Here is a 22,280-nt window from a genome sequence, read left to right as displayed (position 1 = left end):
TGCCTGCAGCCAGACCCTACCTCCAGTCAGCCCCTGCCCTGCCTCCAGCCAGCCCCATGGCCACTGGAGCCCTGCAGTTCCCAGGGCAGTAACCCTGCACACCTGCTTCAATGAGGGGGGCAGGGAGCAGCTGGGACCCACCCATGTGCACACTCCAAGTGGTCCTTTTCCTTGAATCTTTGTCTAACTCACTTGGTGGTGGCAGCAGTACCCACCCAAGGACAAGGAAGGATTTGTGCCTTGGGGAAGTTTTTAACCTAAGCTGGTGGAAATAAGCTTAGGGGGTCTTTCATGGAGGCCCCCACATCTGTACCCCCGAGTTCAGAGTGAACCCTGACATGGTGGCTGGGTCTCTGTGACTCTGCGCCCAGCTCTGCTGCTTCTGCTTCCCTGGCCCCTCTGGCCGGCCCGGCTCTGCTCCCCAGCTCAGCTCGGGCCCCTGCTCCCTCCTTAGCTCGACCCCACTCTGTCTGACCCAGGCAACTCCAGCTCACAGGGAGGATGGGCCCTCCCCGGCCTCCTGACTCCCTGATCAGCCTGCCCGCCCCACCCATCCCGCTCAGAGGCTGACTGAGGCTGACCTGGAGCATTGGCCTCTCCCCATTCTTTTAGTGCTGGGAGCTGGCCAAGCAAAACACCCACTGAATGTCAGTAAGGGGACAACAGCCCCCTCCCACTGGGGCGAGTCCATCAGATCCCGGGCAGGAGGAGAGTGCGTCTCGTACAAGGCGGGGACATGCAAATGAGGGAGACGGTGTCCTGTTTAAATCTGTGCCTCTCTCTGCCCAGGCTGCACCCGGAGACCCGATTCGCAGCCTCCTGGGTCTGAGCAGTTCCCAGCCAGTCGCCTGAGAACTTTCCGCTCCAGCACCAGGAAAAATGAGATTTTTGCTCCTTTTAAGTTTCGTGGCAGCAGCTTTAGAAGGTACGTTCCTCCCTCTGAATAACTGGCAGAGTTAGAGGAACATTGTGTTATCGCTATTTCTATGCCGATAGTAATGGCCTGTCTTTATTCTCAGGTGTCCGGTCCCAGGTCAAGCTGGTGGAGTCTGGAGGGGGGGTGAAAAGCCCCAGAGAGTCTCTCCGCCTCTCCTGCAAAGCCTCTGGGTTCACCTTCAGCGATTCCTACATGAGCTGGTTCCAACAGGCTCCAGGAAAGGGACTAGAATGGGTCAGTTCTATAAACCCCGACGGGAGCCAGACACGCTACCGTGATTCAGTGAAAGGCCGATTCACCATCTCCAGGGATAATTACAAGAATGAGCTGTATCTGCAACTGTCCAACCTGAAACTCGAGGACACTGCTGTCTATTATTGTGTGAAAGGCACAGTGACACCCCCTTCTCCCAGCAGCCACGTGGGGGCAGCAGTGACAGTCACCCCGCTTCAGGCTTAGACAAGAGACCTGGCAATTGGGTGAATGTAACACAAACCTACCGTTTGTGTTACATTCACCCTACGGTTACGCACATCTTCTTGTCAACTGTTTGAAATTGGCCATCCTGATGATCACTACAAAAGTTTTTTTTTTCTCCTACTGATAATAGCTCACCTGAATTGATTTATCTTATTAGAGTTGGTAAGGCAACCTCCATCTTTTCTTGTTCTCTGCATATATCTCTCTCGCTACTGTAAGCAGAGTCAGGATGAGCCCCACCCTGACATCTGGTGGTAAATTATGGGGAGTGCGGAAAGAAGTTTTGGTTATTTGCATTGGCACTCCCACCCCACTTAGCATACAACAAAGCAGCCTGGGATGGTTATTTTCACCGCTGTGGGACCCCCAATTTTGTTGTTATTGGGGCAGGAGCAATAAAATGTTGTCACCCCGATTAAGTAAATGAGGAACTACAAAACTGTCTTATGATAGAGGGTTTCATTGTCAACTAAATAGCACTTGCTAGACAAGGGACATGGGTTCCAAAAGCCAGTCAAGGGAGAGAGGCTGGGGATAGATATCTGTACTGGGTGGTGCAGGTGTCTTGTGTGAGCCAGAAGCACCAGTTCCACCTGTGCCTCTCTCCACTGTAGAATGTCAGAGTTAATTTTTGATTCCCTTAAGAATCTAGATACAGGTTACTAAGCTGAACTCACTGGCACTGGGGCTACCCTACTATGAGCTGGAATCACTGAAGAGCTGGACTTGCTGAGCTGAGAGCACTGAGTACTATGCTAATGAGTGGGGGAGCCTGAAGTAATACCGTGGAGCAGAGCAGCTGGCAGAGCGGAGTGGAGCAGTTTGTGCAGCCACTGGGTGAGTGGAGCCAAGCAGCTCCTGAGGACGGCTGGAGTGGCTCACAGGACAGCTGGTGGACCAGAGCAGCTGGCAGAGCGGAGCAGCCCACAGAGCAAGCGGAGCTGAGCTGTTTGTGGGGACGACTAGTGGAAGCAGAACCACATGAAGAGGCAGGGCAGTTGGCCCCGAAATCACGTAAGGTGCCCCTTTCTACCCAGGCTGGGGAGGGGGACCTCTGCAGAGAGACTCCTGAACTCTGGGGCTGCACTGACCCGGGACAGAGACTTTTGGATTGTGGGACTTTTGGGACTGTGGGTGATTTGGGGGTTGCTGGACTCAAAGGCCCAGAGAGAAGGACACAGCCCAATTTGCTAGGGTGGGTCTTTGCTCACGGTTTGACCTATGAACTCTAGCTGAGGTATGTTCCCAATTTAATGCTTGTTGTTTCTCATGTTATTAAACCTTTTCTGCTACACCAAGACTCTGTGCTTGCGAGAGGGGACGTATTGCCTCCTTGAGGCGCCCAGGGGTGTGTGTAAGATTTTCCCAGGTCACTGGGTGGGGGCTCGAGCTGGTTTTGCATTATGTTGTGGGGAAGGGACCCCTATGTATTGAACCCGGCCCTTGCTGCTATTGTTTCAGCCCGGCAGAAGAGTTACATTACTGTATTTTCCACTGCGTGCATCTGATGAAGTGGGTTTCAGCCCACGAAAGCTTATGCCCCATTAAATGTGTTAGTCTCTAAGGTGCCACAAGGACGCCTCGTTCTTTCTGCCGTCAGTGTCTCCCTTTCCTTCCCAGAGCCCCCCTGAGCCTGCGGTGCGCAGGTCCCTCCCTTTATGGGGGAACCCCAATCCGGAGTGAGTCCGGTTTTGCGTCACTCTCCCCGCCGAGACCCGTCACGTTGGCTCTCCCGGGACCCGTCGCGGTGTCAGACTCACAGGACAGCCCCCGCCAGTGTACAGGAGACAAGCGCATTGCGGGACTGCTCCAGTGCCCGTCAGAGTCAATAGGGTTCATCCCCCTGCCCTCATTGGGGTTTGCCTCACACCCAATGGATGGAGCAAATTCCTCATGGCGCCAAACCCTCCGCTAGTGTAAAGTGACTGCAACTGCTTTCAGTGTCCGCGAGTTACTCCTGACTGACACCAGGGGGGCTCTGGGCCTTTCAGCAAACCGGGACCTTTATTGCAATAACGCAGCGGAAGGTGATTAGTTCCTTATAACGATGTGGGGCCCCTCGCCGTGGCGTCGCCCCCCTTCACAAGCGGTTATTGCCTCTATCCCCCCCACGGTGAGGCCGGGGAACTTTCACAGCCCCTGGTTCAAAGAGGCGGGACTGAGGCAGAGAGGTGGAGGCTGCGGTATGGAGGAGCCATTCCGCGTCCGGGCGGGGCTGAGGGGCAGAGCTCACCCCGCGCCCGAATAAACCCCACGCCGCTGAGCCTGGGAACGTGGCACCGCTGGGAGTTTCCAACGCGGCTCGTGGATTGTTTCCACCCACCCGCCACTGGGAAATCCCTGCCCGGGCTCTGCGCTGGTGTCAATGGGTGGAGCTGAGACGTCCCAACCCACAATAAAGTTCCACGATGTCCTGGAGTCCCCATGGAGATAGACCCGCCCCTCAGCCCTCGGTGACATCACTCAGCCCAGGGCTGGCACTCGGGGCACTGGGGGCAGTCGCGTGACTAACGGGGCCGGATGAACGTTTTGTGGGCCCAGCACCAAACATCTTTGTGGCCCCGATGGAGGCAATGGAGCCTGGCGCGGGGGGTCGGTCCCCAGAGCGAGGGGCCAGCCGGAGGCAATGGGGCCTGGCATGGCAGGGGCACTGTTTACCAATGGGCAGTTGCCAGATGTACAGTGCCCTGCCTGGCCCTGTGCTGCCAGGTTCCCCTTCCCCTTGGGGACGGGCCCATGCTGTGCCACGCAGCCCCCCCGGCCAACACCGGAATTCCCCCTCCCCTGATTCCCTATGGCCAGAGCCCCCCTGGACCTGCTATGCCCAACACCTCCCCTCACCCACCCTACAAATGCACAGCACCCTGCACAACACCCCCCTCGCCCAGCACCCCCCTGCCCACAGCCCCACCACCAGGGCCGTCCTTAGGATTTATGGGGCCCTGCACAGTATTATTAATCTGGGGCCCCTATGTCTGAGTTGGGGCACAGCCACCACAGCTGCCTGTGGACCCCAGAAGACCCCCCCACAACGCTAACACACACTGAGCTTTGTACGCAGCAGACGCTGCACCAGCCGGGGCTCACAGCCCGGGGGGGAGGGACGAGGCACCAAAGGACACCGAGCTGCCCGGCCCGTCTCACGGCGGCTGAGAGTCACCACAGAGCCCCGGGTACCCTCTCCCTCACGCACAATGCGCCCGCCGGTGCATTCGGCCCTGGGAATATGGCCCCTGCCTAAGGAGACTGCAGCGCGCGCTGGGTGGTCTCAGTCTCCATAACATGTAGCATGTGTCACCATCACCGCTTGAAAAGAACCGCAGCATCTTGATTCTTTCCCAAACGCTTCCTTGTCAGGAAACCAAAGTCTAGGGTTCCTTACATTCCAGCCCTTGGATTAATAACAAGGAGGGTGATGGTCCCCAAATTGGACTGGCTGGCTTCTAACTTTCCATGTTCTGTGAGATCCAATAGGTACCTCTGCAGTACTCTCTACAGATGTTGTTGTGGTGGGAAGTTTCCCTGGTTTGTGTCCCTTCCAGTTGATCTTCATGAAGTTGACTCCTCTTGTTTGGGTCAAATTCCTCTGACTGAGGATTGAGTTCTGATTGCAGACGTTTCCTTTCTACGGCTCGGGTCATTTGAGGCCAATAAAACTGATCTCTAACGAACTCTAGTGTTCTTTCTGTTCCCACGTGGTGCATATCTTCTCATGGATTCCTTCTAATGCTGCCTCAATGAGTGTAGGGAATCACTAGCTATCCCAAATCTTCCCTTTTCTGAATCTTTCTGTACAAAACTCCATTGGACACAAAAAACTTTGGCCTTTCTCGTACGTCTAGACAGGTCTTATATTTCTCCTTCACTTCCTCACCCTGACTGGGCCTAGGGCCAGACTCCAGGAAGTGAATCACGTGTCCTATATGCCTATCTTGTCACTGCAAAACTTTCCAGTCAATGGGAATAGAATCTTGGGCATTTGTCCTTCCAAGGTATGGTCTCGGTGTTTGAAACTTGTGGTATGCTGAGTCTTCTCCAGGATTGTCCTCCTGAGACCCAGTTTGTACTCTGTGCATCTACATGGTTGCTTTGCTGGCTGTCCTTGTCACACAAATCCTCCAGCAGGCAGCTTTGCTGTTGGTGCACCAAACTGGGGTGAGGTGAGTTCTCAGTCTTGTACTAAATGATCTTGCTGTCCACAGTAGACACACATCCATCCTTTTGTCTGTCTTAGTACTGCTGACTTACCAGTTCCCTCAGGCTTCTCAGGGGTTAAAATGTCCTGAATTGGCTGGAGCAGACCTTGGCCTAGTATCTGCTACTGAGCCAGCTGCGGCTGCAGAGGTTTCTCTTTCCAGTCTATCTCAGAATTCCTCTCACCGGTTCCGCCTTTTCATCCCAGCACTCTTTCTCCATAGATCTCCCTGGAAGCAAGAGCTCTTCGTAGGGAATGTTTCTCTGTTGACCCTATGGATCCTGAGCACGATTTGTGCAACAGCCTAATTCGAACTAGTCTTGTATATCCCAGTCCAGTTCTGTATCTTCTGTGTCAATCCTCAAGAGATTCTTGGACTAATGAATGTAATCTAGCGAGTTAGAGCAGTGAGACTGTAAACCAGGACACCTGTGTTCTATTCCCAGTGGTGGGGGAAGGTGGAGCCTAGTGGTTAATAGATTCACAGCTTTTTAAGGACAGAAAGGACCATTAGGATCATCTAGTCTGGCCTCGTGCATAACACGGGCCAAAGAGCCTCACCCATCATTTCTGCATCGAGCCCATAAGTTATAGACCAATCAGAAATGATCTTTTAAAAAGCTGCACAGTCTTCAGTCGGGGGAGAGTTGTGGGGCTGGGAGTCAGGACGCCTGGGTCCTATTCTCAGTGCCTCGCAGGGTGTAGAATCTAGTAGGTTAAAGCAGGAACTCCTGGGTTCTACTCCCAACTGGGGGAGGCAGGAGTGCGCACAAGGAGGAGTAAGCAGGGGCACTCCCTCCCCCCCCCCCAATAATCGTCAGGGGCACAGAACTCGTCCAGCCCTGGGGCTGTGCTTGGAGGGAGGGAAGAGTGAGCTCCTGCCGGGGCCTGGGCAGGTGTGATTGCAAAAAAAGGGGTCAAAGGTAAATTTCTGCGCAGTCCCCTGCTGGGAGGGAAGTGAGGTCTAGTGGGTTGGAGCAGGGGGCCTGGGAGACAGGACTCCTGGGTTTTTTCCCTGACCCTGGGAGGGATACAGTGTTTAGTGGTTACAGCAGGGGCTCAGCATTGCACACAACAGAGGAAATGTGAGCGTTAAGGAATCTTTAGAAGCCCACAATCGCAGGACAGCTGCCTGTCTGTCACACTCAGGAGAGACCATCAAAACCAATCCCTTCGCACCTTTCAGTCACGAACGCCCCTTCCTTCCCTTTAAGAAACCCACAAAAGAAGAGCTTCCTGCCCCGGGCAGAGTCAGTCTGTGCGGACTGCAGCGACTGTGTCAGGGACCTGGCCCTGGACAGAGATTAACCCTTAGAAGCCACATCCCACCAACACGCAGGTAAGAAAGTACCAAACCCCTCAACCCTGCCTCAGGACATCGGAGGCTGGATCAGTACTGGGAATAGGCCCCGTCCCCTGGTGGTCTATAGGGAGCTGGCTGATTACGTGTTGCTGACTCGTCTTATGGTAACAGGAGCCAGAGACACATGAAATGTTTTCTGAACAGTATTTGGTCAGTGGGCAATTTCTGTAGTTGCCACAGTGACATTATGAGGCCATGAATGGGAGAGTGGGGACAGCAAGGCAATGGGTAACAGGAGGGCACGCGGGGCTTGGGGATTGGAAATGGGAAGGGAGACAGGGTTGGGTGTTGGAGACCAGGTGGGGAGATGGGAGGCAGTCCAGGGGCAGCCAGAGGGCAGGTGGGGTCAGGCTAGAGGGAACGGGAGGGGAGGCAGGGTCTGGTGAGGGGGAACGGGAGGGGAGGTGGGACCGGGTAAAGGGAAACGGGAGGGTAGATGGAGGCTTGGAGGGTGGGGACGGTGGTGGCTGGGCGATGGGGAATGAGATGTCAGGTATCAAGTGAATGGGAATGAAAGTGGAGATGGGAGGGGAGGCGTTTTCACCTGGAAATGGCCAATGGGCAGGGAGGTGCCTATGAGACAGTCTCTCTTAAACTGTGGCTCATTCTGTGAAAAAGATTGAGAAGCCCTGATGAAATCCACAGGATTGGGGTTTATTTTAGCAAACTTGAGTTTAAAATGTTGCTGCCAATTGCTCTGAAAATGTGAACCTCTCGGAGCGCTGCCTGGTCCTGGGATGCAGAGGGGAGTTTATATATTTCCTCCGTAGCTTGTGAGACGCTTAGAAATCCTGTAGCCACTTGCCTTCATTAGGATGGTATGGATGAAGATATATTGTGGAATGATTTTAGAACATATTAGCTAGTTGAACTGGACAGGAACCAAATATTTCATTTCTCAGGATTATTAAAAAGAATTCCAGTCTCAACTGAAACACAAAAACATTCAATATTTCCCATGAAAGAAAATTCTAAATTCTTTTTTTGATTTAGGTGATTTGAAATCTTTTGTTTCAACTTTTTAAAATGTCAACATTTTATATGCAAAATAATGAATTTCATTTTTAAATAAAAAATTAAAATACTCCATTCTGAAAATGTTGAAATGCTTCACTTTGCTTTGTTTTTCAAAAGGAAATTTTATCAAAATCAGCAGGTTTTTTTCTAGATATTTCGATTTCAACTAAAACACTATTTGTCCTTGAAAAATCATTTTAATGAAAAATGTCCACGTTTGATTAGCTAATCAATGCGCATTCTAATAAATGTATTTGCAGACTCTAGCTTTTACATAGGTCCTAGGGATGCTGCTGCACTCTCTGGGGCTTGAAGTGGTTTCCATCATAAACAGGGTTATAGTTTGGTGCAATGGCTGTCAGCACCCCCACTATACAAATTGTTCCAGTGGGCCTGACCTTTTATCCTCATCAAGATAAGCTTCCAGAGACATGACATTTGTTCTTTGTTTGGTCAGTACAAGATCTGCACCGCCTGAACCCACACCTAGATGGCAGCACTTATTCATAATCCCGTTCTCCTGGACATGACTCACATAATCTTCATGGTGGCCTATAGCCTGGCCTTCCTCTTGGGCATGGTGGGAAATGGCTGGATCATCCTCATCACTGGCTTCCAGGTGAAGAAGACAGTCACTCCTATGTGGTTCCTTAACATGGCCATTGCTAACTTCATCTTCACCTCCTTCCTACCCTTCAGAGTTATCTACACAACCTTGGGTTTTCGTTGGTTCTTGGGCACCGTGATGTATAAGTTGACCATTATTGTCACCTCGCTCAACATGTTCACTAGGGTTTTCCTCCTCACTGTCATCAACGTCGACCACTGCATCTCCATGGCCTACCCTGTGTGGTCCCAGAACCACAGGTCGCCCCACCTGGCTTCTTTGGTTATTCTGGCCATATGGATCCTATCCCTTGCATTGAGCTTGCAGTACTGTGATCTCTGGGATTCCATGAGCTCATCTTCAGAGTGGAACATCATCTCTGGCAATCTGACAAGTGTCCAAGAGAACCTTTTGCTGAGAAAACGAAGGATGATGGCCCGTGTTGCTATCCACTTCCTGGTTGGGTTCCTGGTCCCATTAGCCTTGATCATCACCTTCTACATTCTTCTAGCTGCCAAACTGAGAACAAGCCATCTCACTCAGTCCAGGAAGCCCCTCAATGTCCACCTTGCCTTGATCCTGATCTTCTACCTCTGCTGGCTCCCATATCACGTCTTTTACTTCCTGCGGGTCTCAGGTGATGCACTACATTCAGTGATGGAAAAATCCCTGGACATAGGCATCCTCTTTGCCGATGGCCTGCTCTATTTGCACAGCTGCCTCACTCCCATCGTCTTCCTTTCCATGGGCCAGGAGTTCATGGGCTGCAGAGAAAATGCATGTAACTACCAAAATGCTGTGCACTTGGCAGGAGAGCCAGCTGAATAGGGGAGAAATGTTCACGGGGAGATGGGATCCATTCACGAACTATATGCTAGCTCCAGATAATGAGCTTCCTAAGTGTGTTGTGTCCCCCTATAGTAACTGAACTGTACAAAAAGAAGACAGCCTACTACTGCTAATGCACTTAGCTGCTCCTTAACCTCTGTGCTTAAAGTGTGGTGCTGAAGTTTCTAGGTTTAATTCCTGCTGATGGCACATGCTGGGGGAGGGGGATCACTACACAAAAAGGGATCGACATTCATGACCAATATTTTTCACAAGGAATGGCTGGGCCTGCAGCGCTTGGGGCACTTGACCACAGGCCTGAGCCGACGGGCGTCTTCCCACCGCTATCAGTGGGGACTGGATCAGATCTTGCTCAGGATGCTTTGCTATCGTGCCACTAAAATGCTGGTCTGTAGCATTCTCTGGTGTTCGCGTCCCTGCTGATATTCTAGGCTCAGTGTCGACATCTAACAGCCTCACAGAACAGCTGGGGTGATTTTCTTTTGCCAATAAAGGGATTTTCTCCCCGTGATGCTCTCATTTGAAATAAGTGGCAGTGGCTCTGTGTTGGGGATGGTCAGTCTTAGCAGCAGCCTTGTGCTTCAGATGGGGTGGCCACCTCGTGGCTAGAAGGGAACAAATTCCAGTGTTCCAGAGTCTGATCCTGCAGCTTCCCTCGCCCATGAGGGGACGTGAGGCTCAAAGCCCAGCCCACAGTGCAGTTCAAAGACAGGAGCTGGACCAGATGAGCTGAGGGCCGGGGAGTCAAGACTCCTGGGTTCTACCCTGGAACTCTGAGGGGAAAGGGGTCTCGTGGTTGTGGGGGGCTGGTGGGAGTCAGGAGCACCCGATGAAACTACTGAGCAGCAGCCACAAGGACCATGGGAGCCCAGACTGTCTCTCCAGCAGGCAGCCGCGGTGACACTGGGTCCATGTTCAGTGCTCAGAGCGAGATTGCTTTATCCTGCAGTGGTGGGTACGGCTGGCGGTTTTGCTTTCTCATACAGTGGGCCACACATAATGCAGTTGAATAGTGAGGGTGGTTTGCTCTTCCGTTCCCCTGTTTTTGGTGGCACTTGGAGCACATTGTAGGCAGCCGTTAGCTCAGTCTTCATGCCTGTGTGCGGTGGGAAAGGAAGCTGACTTGTCCGAACGCCAGACAATGGCAGCGATGGGAACCAAATCCTCTCTGCCCACTTCCCCTGCTCGAACCCTGCAGACCCAAATCCCCTCCCCGAGCTGCCGATGGGACCCAGGAGTCCTGACTCTCAGCCCCCCGCCCTCCCGACTCTAAACGAGGAGACACAACTTCCCTCCCAGACCTGGAAATACAACTTTGGTGTGTCTTGTTTATTTAGCTGTGAACTCCTTGGGACTCTCTGTTCCTCTATGTTTGTACAACGCCCAGCACAGCAAGGCCCAAATCTCAGTAGGGCAGGGACTGTCTCTCGCTGTATCTGGGCAGCGCCCAGCACAACAGGGTCCTAGCACACAGAAGGCATCGACCTATCACTATACAGATGTTAACTACGAATGAAACAATGAGGTTATCTCAGGTGAGCTGCCACCTGAACTACTTTTGGGGTCTCTCCAGATCGACTCCTGCTCTACACTGTAACATTTAACCCTCTACAGTAGCGTTTGAAACGCACTTTCCGTCCACACACAAAACTGCTTTAGTCACTTATGGTTGGCTCTAAGCAACATCACAAAGTGACTCTGCTCTTTGAGGAATAAAGAACAATTTAGCCCAGATCATTCCAGGCTCAATTGTTTCATGAGACCTGTAACGGGGCCTTGAGACTCCAGGCGGCATTCGGAGTGGAGCTAACGACTCCTCTCAGCTGCCTCGTTAGCCCCTCTACATCTATCCCCTCCCGTACCAGGGCTCCTACTTCATCCTTCCGCCTCCCAAGGAATATCTCTCTGTGCCCATGTTAATGTAACCAGACCATGTCCTCATGCTACAAACCACTTGTGGTTGTACCTCCGCAAACATCCCCACCAGCACGCGGCACCACAGGGCCGTGATCTCACCTGGGGCTGCGACTGTCTCTCACCATTTGTGTGTGTATCACCTGACACAACAGGGTCCTGATCTCATCTGCCTCCTAGTCGCTACCATCGTACAGATGTTAAATAATAACCATAATCCGATCCGGTATGGGAATTCCTACATGGTTTCCTGGGCTACTTGGTGACACCACCCAGCTCTGTGCCACACAGATCCACAGGGATTAACCAGGTAAGTACTAAAAGGCCGGTACTTGGGGTTCAGTCGTGTATCTCAAGCCTTAGAGTACCAGGAGCTGCACAGCTGCTAGACTCTGGAGAGACGTCTCCCTGAACAGTGGGGACTCAGCAGGAGTGATCCTGAGAACCTCCTACACCAAGGTATTTTAGGGTGAGTGACCCATGCGAAGAAATGTCCTTTCTGGCTGACGTGGACGATACTTGTTATATCATCATCTCTGAATAACTAACAGCTATAGTTCTTGTTCGGAGGTGGTGCCCGATCAGACTCTAAAGAGGCTCCCATTGTTTATCGATTGCACAATTCACTGGGTTTTTAAGACTGGGAACAGTCAGTCATTAAGAGGAGGAAGCAGAACCCATGGCTCATATCAGCGTGAGACCGGTGCCTGCCGGAGATGAACAAGGACAGACAGGGAGAACAGGTGTGGGTGTGTTTTCATGAAAGCGTTGTGCCACAGTTTCCCATCGGTAAGAGAGGGGTAAAAGCCCTGCCCTTCCTTGCAGGGGTTTTGGAGGTTAAGGATATGAACGACTGGCAGATATTTCAGCTATGGGGGCCCATATTTTCACCTATGGTAGACACATCTCCAGTGGCGGGGGCTGGGGGGCAGGCCTTTCATAGAGGGAAAGAAGAAATGTTCATGACTTCAACGAGACAATAAAGTGGCAGGAGTTGCAGGCTACAAAGTCTGGGGAATAATGGGAGGGTGAAGACAGACTTGTTGGTTCTATTGGACAGAGCCAGTGGCGCAAGATGCTGGGCTTGAGAGAGCAGGGTAAGATCAGACTCATTGCCCCTTCAAGGGAACAGCCCATAGGGCCCGGGAGAAATTGAGAGGCTGCAGGGTGAGGGCTGGGATATTTGATTAATTAGCAGAAACTGTGGGCGTGGGGACTGGGGAAGTGTCATAAACATACAGCTCAGGGGAGCATGAAATCCCTCCTTTACCTGTAAACGGTTAAGAAGCTCAAATAACCTGGTTGGCACCTGTCCAAAAGCAGGGCCTATTTAAAGGGCCGGGGCTCCAGCTGCCTTTGCTGCACCCACTGCCCGCACCAGCCCTGCACCCGCTGCCCTACCCACAGCCAGCCCCTGTCTCCAGCCAGCCCTGCACCCCTGCCCGCAGCCAGCCCCTGCTGCACCCTGTGCCCTGCTTCCAGCCCCTGCTGCACCCCATGCCCTGCTTCCAGCCCCTGCTGCACCCCCTGCCCGCAGCCAGCCCCTGCTGCACCCCGTGCCCTGCTTCCAGCCCTGCACCCCCTGCCCACAGCCAGCCCCTGCTGCACCCCGTGCCCTGCTTCCAGCCCTGCACCCTCTGCCCGCAGCCAGCCCCTGCTGCACCCCGTGCCCTGCTTCCAGCCCTGCACCCCCTGCCCGCAGCCAGCCCCTGCTGCACCCCGTGCCCTGCTTCCAGCCCCTGCTGCACCCCGTGCCCTGCTTCCAGCCCTGCACCCCCTGCCCGCAGCCAGCCCCTGCTGCACCCCGTGCCCTGCTTCCAGCCCTGCACCCCCTGCCCGCAGCCAGCCCCTGTCTCCAGCCAGCCCTGCACCCCCTGCCCGCAGCCAGCCCCTGCTGCACCCCGTGCCCTGCTTCCAGCCCCTGCTGCACCCCGTGCCCTGCTTCCAGCCCTGCACCCCCTGCCCGCAGCCAGCCCCTGTCTCCAGCCAGCCCTGCACCCCCTGCCCGCAGACAGCCCCTGCTGCACCCCGTGCCCTGCTTCCAGCCCCTGCTGCACCCCGTGCCCTGCTTCCAGCCCCGCACCGCCTGCCCGCACCAGCCTTGCACCCCCTGTCCTGCCCACAACAGCCCTGCACCCCCTGCCCTGAGCCAGCCCTGCACCCCCTGCCCACAGCCAGCCCCTGCCGCACCCCCTGCCCTGTCTCTAGCCAACCCCTGCCACACCCCCCACGGCCCCGCCCGAAGCCAGCCAGCCCCAACACACCTCTGTGCACACCAGCCCTGCACCCCCTGCCCTGCCCGCAGCCAGCTCGTCTCCAGCCAGCCCCACACCCCCTGCCCGCAGCCAGCCCCTGCTGCACCCCCTGCCCTGCCCGCACCAGCTCCTGCCCGCAGCCAGCCCTGCACCCCCTGCCCTGCCCGCACCAGCCCTGCACTCTTCTGTCTCCAGCCCTGCCAACCCCTGCCGCACCCCCTGCGGCCCTGCCTGAAGCCAGCCAGCCCACCCCACATCCCCCTGTCTCCAGCCAGCCCCACACCCCTTGCCCTGCCTGCAGCCAGACCCTGCCTCCAGTCAGTCCCTGCCCTGCCTCCAGCCAGCCCCATGTCCACTGGTGCCTGCAGTTCCCAGGGCAGTAACCCTGCACACCTGCTTCAATGAGGGGGGCAGGGAGCAGCTGGGCCCCACCCATGTGCACACTCCAAGTGGTCCTTTTCCTTGAATCTTTGTCTAACTCACTTGGTGGTGGCAGCAGTACCCACCCAAGGACAAGGAAGGATTTGTGCCTTGGGGAAGTTTTTAACCTAAGCTGGTAGAAATGAGCTTAGGGGGTCTTTCATGGAGGCCCCCACATCTGTACCCCCGAGTTCAGAGTGAACCCTGACATGGTGGCTGGGTCTCTGTGACTCTGCGCCCAGCTCTGCTGCTTCTGCTTCCCTGGCCCCTCTGGCCGGCCCGGCCCTGCTCCCCAGCTCAGCTAGGCCCTGCTCCCTCCTTAGCTCGACCCCACTCTGTCTGACCCAGGCAACTCCAGCTCACAGGGAGGATGCCCCCCCCCCCGGCCTCCTGACTCCCTGATCAGCCTGCCCGCCCCACCCATCCCGCTCAGAGGCTGACTGAGGCTGACCTGGAGCATTGGCCTCTCCCCATTCTTTTAGTGCTGGGAGCTGGCCAAGCAAAACACCCACTGAATGTCAGTAAGGGGACAACAGCCCCCTCCCACTGGGGCGAGTCAATCAGATCCCGGGCAGGAGGAGAGTGCGTCTCGTACAAGGCGGGGACATGCAAATGAGGGAGACGGTGTCCTGTTTAAATCTGTGCCTCTCTCTGCCCAGGCTGCACCCGGAGACCCGATTCGCAGCCTCCTGGGTCTGAGCAGTTCCCAGCCAGTCGCCTGAGAACTTTCCGCTCCAGCACCAGGAAAAATGAGATTTTTGCTCCTTTTAAGTTTCGTGGCAGCAGCTTTAGAAGGTACGTTCCTCCCTCTGAATAACTGGCAGAGTTAGAGGAATATTGTGTTATCGCTATTTCTATGCCGATAGTAATGGCCTGTGTTTATTCTCAGGTGTCCGGTCCCAGGTCAAGCTGGTGGAGTCTGGAGGGGGGGTGAAAAGCCCCAGAGAGTCTCTCCGCCTCTCCTGCAAAGCCTCTGGGTTCACCTTCAGCGTTTCCTACATGAGCTGGTTCCAACAGGCTCCAGGAAAGGGACTAGAATGGGTCAGTTCTATAAACCCCGACGGGAGCCAGACACGCTACCGTAATTCAGTGAAAGGCCGATTCACCATCTCCAGGGATAATTACAAGAATGAGCTGTATCTGCAACTGTCCAACCTGAAACTCGAGGACACTGCTGTCTATTATTGTGTGAAAGGCACAGTGACACCCCCTTCTCCCAGCAGCCACGTGGGGGCAGCAGTGACAGTCACCCCGCTTCAGGCTTAGACAAGAGACCTGGCAATTGGGTGAATGTAACACAAACCTACCGTTTGTGTTACATTCACCCTACGGTTACGTACATCTTCTTGTCAACTGTTTGAAATTGGCCATCCTGATGATCACTACAAAAGTTTTTTTTTTCTCCTACTGATAATAGCTCACCTGAATTGATTTATCTTATTAGAGTTGGTAAGGCAACCTCCATCTTTTCTTGTTCTCTGCATATATCTCTCTCGCTACTGTAAGCAGAGTCAGGATGAGCCCCACCCTGACATCTGGTGGTAAATTATGGGGAGTGCGGAAAGAAGTTTTGGTTATTTGCATTGGCACTCCCACCCCACTTAGCATACCACAAAGCAGCCTGGGATGGTTATTTTCACCGCTGTGGGACCCCCAATTTTGTTGTTATTGGGGCAGGAGCAATAAAATGTTGTCACCCCGATTAAGTAAATGAGGAACTACAAAACTGTCTTATGATAGAGGGTTTCATTGTCAACTAAATAGCACTTGCTAGACAAGGGACATGGGTTCCAAAAGCCAGTCAAGGGAGAGAGGCTGGGGATAGATATCTGTACTGGGTGGTGCAGGTGTCTTGTGTGAGCCAGAAGCACCAGTTCCACCTGTGCCTCTCTCCACTGTAGAATGTCAGAGTTAATTTTTGATTCCCTTAAGAATCTAGATACAGGTTACTGAGCTGAACTCACTGGCACTGGGGCTACCCTACTATGAGCTGGAATCACTGAAGAGCTGGACTTGCTGAGCTGAGAGCACTGAGTACTGTGCTAATGAGTGGGGGAGCCTGAAGTAATACCGTGGAGCAGAGCAGCTGGCAGAGCGGAGTGGAGCAGTTTGTGCAGCCACTGGGTGAGTGGAGCCAAGCAGCTCCTGAGGACGGCTGGAGTGGCTCACAGGACAGCTGGTGGACCAGAGCAGCTGGCAGAGCGGAGCAGCCCACAGAGCAAGCGGAGCTGAGCTGTTTGTGGGGACGACTAGTGGAAGCAGAACCCCATGAAGAGGCAGGGCAGTTGGCCCCGAAACCACGTAAGGTGCCCCTTTCTACCCAGGCTGGGGAGGGGGACCTCTGCAGAGAGACTCCTGAACTCTGGGGCTGCACTGACCCGGGACAGAGACTTTTGGATTGTGGGACTTTTGGGACTGTGGGTGATTTGGGGGTTGCTGGACTCAAAGGCCCAGAGAGAAGGACACAGCCCAATTTGCTAGGGTGGGTCTTTGCTCACAGTTTGACCTATGAACTCTAGCTGAGGTATTTTCCCAATTTAATGCTTGTTGTTTCTCATGTTATTAAACCTTTTCTGCTACACCAAGACTCTGTGCTTGCGAGAGGGGAAGTATTGCCTCCTTGAGGCGCCCAGGGGTGTGTGTAAGATTTTCCCAGGTCACTGGGTGGGGGCTCGAGCTGGTTTTGCATTATGTTGTGGGGAAGGGACCCCTATGTATTGAACCCGGCCCTTGCTGCTATTGTTTCAGCCCGGCAGAAGAGTTACATTACTGTATTTTCCACTGCGTAAATCTGATGAAGTGGGTTTCAGCCCACGAAAGCTTATGCCCCATTAAATGTGTTAGTCTCTAAGGTGCCACAAGGACGCCTCGTTCTTTCTGCCGTCAGTGTCTCCCTTTCCTTCCCAGAGCCCCCCTGAGCCTGCGGTGCGCAGGTCCCTCCCTTTATGGGGGCACCCCAATCCGGAGTGAGTCCGGTTTTGCGTCACTCTCCCCTCCGAGACCCGTCACGTTGGCTCTCCCGGGACCCGTCTCGGTGTCAGACTCACAGGACAGCCCCCGCCAGTATACAGGAGACAAGCCCATTGCGGGACTGCTCCAGCGCCCGTCAGAGTCAATAGGGTTCATCCCCCTGCCCTCATTGGGGTTTGCCTCACACCCAATGGATGGAGCAAATTCCTCATGGCGCCAAACCCTCCGCTAGTGTAAAGTGACTGCAACTGCTTTCAGTGTCCGTGAGTTACTCCTGACTGACACCAGGGCGGCTCTGGGCCTTTCAGCAAACCGGGACCTTTATTGCAATAACGCAGCGGAAGGTGATTAGTTCATTATAACCGATGTGGGGCCCCTCGCCGTGGCGTCTCCCCCCTTCACAAGCGGTTATTGCCTCTATCCCCACAACCCCCCCACGGTGAGGCCGGGGAACTATCACAGCCCCTGGTTCAAAGAGGCAGGACTGAGGCAGAGAGGTGGAGGCTGCGGTATGGAAAGGAGCCATTCCGCGTCCGGGCGGGGCTGAGGGGCAGAGCTCACCCCGCGCCCGAATAAACCCCACGCCGCTGAGCCTGGGAACGTGGCACCGCTGGGACTTTCCAACGCGGCTCGTGGATTGTTTCCACCCACCCGCCACTGGGAAATCCCTGCCCGGGCTCTGCGCTGGTGTCAGTGGGTGGAGCTGAGACGTCCCAACCCACAATAAAGTTCCACGATGTCCTGGAGTCCCCATGGAGATAGACCCGCCCCTCAGCCCTCGGTGACATCACTCAGCCCAGGGCTGGCACTCGGGGCACTGGGGGCACTCGTGTGACTAACGGGGCCGGATGAACGTTTTGTGGGCCCAGCACCAAACATCTTTGTGGCCCCGATGGAGGCAATGGAGCCTGGCGTGCGGGGTCGGTCCCCAGAGCGAGGGGCCAGCCGGAGGCAATGGGGCCTGGCATGGCAGGGGCACTGTTTACCAACGGGCAGTTGCCAGACACACAGTGCCCTGCCTGGCCCTGTGCTGTCAGGTTCTCCTTCCCCTTGGGGACGGGCCCATGCTGTGCCACGCAGCCCCCCCGGCCAACACCTGAATTCCCCCTCCCCTGATTCCCTATGGCCAGAGCCCCCCTGGACCTGCTATGCCCAACACCTCCCCTCACCCACCCTACAAATGCACAGCACCCTGCACAACACCCCCCTCGCCCAGCACCCCCCTGCCCACAGCCCCACCACCAGGGCCGTCCTTAGGATTTATGGGGCCCTGCACAGTATTATTAATCTGGGGCCCCTATGTCTGAGTTGGGGCACAGCCACCACAGCTGCCTGTGGACCCCAGAAGACCCCCCCACAACGCTAACACACACTGAGCTTTGTACGCAGCAGACGCTGCACCAGCTGGGGCTCACAGCCCGGGGGGGAGGGACGAGGCACCAAAGGACACCGAGCTGCCCGGCCCGTCTCATGGTGGCTGAGAGTCACCACAGAGCCCCGGGTACCCTCTCCCTCACGCACAATGCGCCCGCCGGTGCATTCGGCCCTGGGAATACGGCCCCTGCCTAAGGAGACTGCAGCGCGCGCTGGGTGGTCTCAGTCTCCATAACATGTAGCATGTGTCACCATCACCGCTTGAAAAGAACGGCAGCATCTTGATTCTTTCCCAAACGCTTCCTTGTCAGGAAACCAAAGTCTAGGGTTCCTTACATTCCAGCCCTTGGATTAATAACAAGGAGGGTGATGGTCCCCAAATTGGACTGGCTGGCTTCTAACTTTCCATGTTCTGTGAGATCCAATAGGTACCTCTGCAGTACTCTCTACAGATGTTGTTGTGGTGGGAAGTTTCCCTGGTTTGTGTCCCTTCCAGTTGATCTTCATGAAGTTGACTCCTCTTGTTTGGGTCAAATTCCTCTGACTGAGGATTGAGTTCTGATTGCAGACGTTTCCTTTCTACGGCTCGGGTCATTTGAGGCCAATAAAACTGACCTCTAACGAACTCTAGTGTTCTTTCTGTTCCCACGTGGTGCATATCTTCTCATGGATTCCTTCTAATGCTGCCTCAATGAGTGTAGGGAATCACTAGCTATCCCAAATCTTCCCTTTTCTGAATCTTTCTGTACAAAACTCCATTGGACACAAAAAACTTTGGCCTTTCTCGTACGTCTAGACAGGTCTTATATTTCTCCTTCACTTCCTCACCCTGACTGGGCCTAGGGACAGACTCCAGGAAGTGAATCACGTGTCCTATATGCCTATCTTGTCACTGCAAAACTTTCCAGTCAATGGGAATAGAATCTTGGGCATTTGTCCTTCCAAGGTATGGTCTCGGTGTTTGAAACTTGTGGTATGCTGAGTCTTCTCCAGGATTGTCCTCCTGAGAACCAGTTTGTACTCTGTGCATCTACATGGTTGCTTTGCTGGCTGTTCCTCGTCCCACAAATCCTCCAGCAGGCAGCTTTGCTGTTGGTGCACCAAACTGGGGTGAGGTGAGTTCTCACAGTCTTGTACTAAATGATCTTGCTGTCCACAGTAGACACACATCCATCCTTTTGTCTGTCTTAGAACTGCTGACTTACCAGTTCCCTCAGGCTTCTCAGGAGTTAAAATGTCCTGAATTGGCTGGAGCAGACCTTGGCCTAGTATCTGCGACTGAGCCAGCTGCGGCTGCAGAGGTTTCTCTTTCCAGTCTATCTCAGAATTCCTCTCACCGGTTCCGCCTTTTCATCCCAGCACTCTTTCTCCATAGATCTCCCTGGAAGCAAGAGCTCTTCGTAGGGAATGTTTCTCTGTTGACCCTATGGATCCTGAGCACGATTTGTGCAACAGCCTAATTCGAACTAGTCTTGTATATCCCAATCCAGTTCTGTATCTTCCGTGTCAATCCTCAAGAGATTCTTGGACTAATGAATGTAATCTAGCGAGTTAGAGCAGTGAGACTGTAAACCAGGACACCTGCGTTCTATTCCCAGTGGTGGGGGAAGGTGGAGCCTAGTGGTTAATAGATTCACAGCTTTTTAAGGACAGAAAGGACCATTAGGATCATCTAGTCTGGCCTCGTGTGTAACACGGGCTAAAGAGCCTCACCCATCATTTCTGCATCAAGCCCATAAGTTATAGACCAATCAGAAATGATCTTTTAAAAAGCTGTACAGTCTTCAGTTGGGGGAGAGATGTGGGGCTGGGAGTCAGGACGCCTAGGTCCTATTCTCAGTGCCTCGCAGGGTGTAGAATCTAGTAGGTTAAAGCAGGAACTCCTGGGTTCTACTCCCAACTGGGGGAGGCAGGAGTGTGCACAAAGAGGGGTAAGCAGGGGCACTCCCTCCCCCCCCCAATAATCGTCAGGGGCACAGAACTCGTCCAGCCATGGGGCTGTGCTTGGAGGGAGGGAAGAGTGAGCTCCTGCTGGGGCCTGGGCAGGTGTGATTGCAAAAAAAGGGGTCAAAGGTAAATTTCTGCGCAGTCCCCTGCTGGGAGGGAAGTGAGGTCTAGTGGGTTGGAGCAGGGGGCCTGGGAGACAGGACTCCTGGGTTTTTTCCCTGACCCTGGGAGGGATACAGTGTTTAGTGGTTATAGCAGGGGCTCAGCATTGCACACAACAGAGGAAATGTGAGCGTTAAGGAATCTTTAGAAGCCCACAATCGCAGGACAGCTGCCTGTCTGTCACACTCAGGAGAGACCATCAAAACCAATCCCTTCGCACCTTTCAGTCACGAACGCCCCTTCCTTCCACTTAAGAAACCCACAAAAGAAGAGCTTCCTGCCCCGGGCAGAGTCAGTCTGTGCGGACTGCAGCGACTGTGTCAGGGACCTGGCCCTGGACCGAGATTAACCCTTAGAAGCCACATCCCACCAACACGCAGGTAAGAAAGTACCAAACCCCTCAACCCTGCCTCAGGACATCGGAGGCTGGATCAGTACTGGGAATAGGCCCCGTCCCCTGGTGGTCTATAGGGAGCTGGCTGATTACGTGTTGCTGACCCGTCTTATGGTAACAGGAGCCAGAGACACGTGGAATGTTTCCTGAACAGTATTTGGTCGGTGAGCAATTCCTGTAGCTGCCACAGTGACATTATGAGGCCATGAATGGGAGAGTGGGGACAGCAAGGCAGTGGGGAACAGGAGGGCACGCGGGGCTTGGGGATTGGAAATGGGAAGGAAGACAGGGTTGGGTGTTGGAGACCAGGTGGGGAGATGGGAGGCAGTCCAGGGGCAGCCAGAGGGCAGGTGGGGTCAGGCAAGAGGGAACGGGAGGGGAGGCAGGGTCTGGTGAGGGGGAACGGGAGGGGAGGTGGGACCGGGTAAAGGGAAACGGGAGGGTAGATGGAGGCTTGGCGGGTGGGGACGGTGGTGGCTGGGCGATGGGGAATGAGATGTCAGGTATCAAGTGAATGGGAATGAAAGTGGAGATGGGAGGGGAGGCGTTTTCACCTGGAAATGGCCAATGGGCAGGGAGGTGCCTATGAGACAGTCTCTCTTAAACCATGGCTCATTCTGTGAAAAAGATTGAGAAGCCCTGATGAAATCCACAGGATTGGGGTTTATTTTAGCAAACTTGAGTTTAAAATGTTGGTGCCAATTGCTCTGAAAATTTGAACCTCTTGGAGCTCTGCCTGGTCCTGGGATGCAGAGGGGAGTTTATATATTTCCTCCGTAGCTTGTGAGATGCTTAGAAATCCTGTAGCCACTTGCCTTCATTAGGATGGTATGGATGAAGATATATTGTGGAATGATTTTAGAACATATTAGCTAGTTGAACTGGACAGGAACCAAATATTTCATTTCTCAGGATTATTAAAAAGAATTCCAGTCTCAATTGAAACATAAAAACATTCAATATTTCCCATGAAAGAAAATTCTAAATTCTTTTTTTGATCTAGGTCATTTGAAATCTTTTGTTTCAACTTTTTAAAACGTCAACCTTTTATATGCAAAATAATGAATTTCATTTTTAAATAAAAAATTAAAATACTCCATTCTGAAAATGTTGAAATGCTTCACTTTGTTTTGTTTTTCAAAAGGAAATTTTATCAAAATCAGCAGGTTTTTTTCTAGATATTTCGATTTCAACTAAAACACTATTTGTCCTTGAAAAATCATTTTAATGAAAAATGTCCACGTTTGATTAGCTAATCAATGCGCGTTCTAATAAATGTATTTTCAGACTCTAGCTTTTACATAGGTCCTGGGGGTGCTGCTGCACCCTCTGGGGCTTGAAGTGGTTTCCATCATAAACAGGGTTATAGTTTGGTGCAATGGCTGTCAGCACTCCC

General features: G+C 53.6%; 1 protein-coding gene and 2 gene segments (V, D, J or C); all 3 read left to right on the top strand.

Annotated features, from left to right (window-relative positions):
* The first annotated feature begins 758 nt into the window (after positions 1 to 758).
* On the top strand, positions 759 to 1,462 carry LOC123351685. The segment is given in 2 exon segments: positions 759 to 925; positions 1,020 to 1,462. Coding segments are annotated over 2 exon segments (423 nt in total).
* Positions 1,463 to 8,482: 7,020 nt separating this feature from the next.
* Positions 8,483 to 9,427, top strand: LOC123351991 (chemokine-like receptor 1). Its single transcript, XM_044991675.1, has one exon. It carries the CDS (start codon positions 8,483 to 8,485, stop codon positions 9,425 to 9,427), a length of 945 nt encoding a protein of 314 aa, XP_044847610.1.
* A 5,238-nt stretch (positions 9,428 to 14,665) lies between these two features.
* Positions 14,666 to 15,368, top strand: LOC123351737. The segment is given in 2 exon segments: positions 14,666 to 14,832; positions 14,927 to 15,368. Coding segments are annotated over 2 exon segments (423 nt in total).
* The last annotated feature ends 6,912 nt before the right edge of the window (positions 15,369 to 22,280 follow it).

This window comes from Mauremys mutica, chromosome 17, assembly GCF_020497125.1.
Source record: "Mauremys mutica isolate MM-2020 ecotype Southern chromosome 17, ASM2049712v1, whole genome shotgun sequence".
In the NCBI taxonomy this organism is placed as follows: Eukaryota; Metazoa; Chordata; order Testudines; family Geoemydidae; genus Mauremys; species Mauremys mutica.
Note: the sequence above shows the minus strand (reverse complement) of the source record. Positions and strands in the feature narration are given on the sequence as shown.

Excerpts from the sequence above, each read along its gene's own strand:
- LOC123351991 (XM_044991675.1), top strand. The coding sequence starts at position 8,483 with ATGGCAGCACTTATTCATAATCCCGTTCTCCTGGACATGACTCACATA.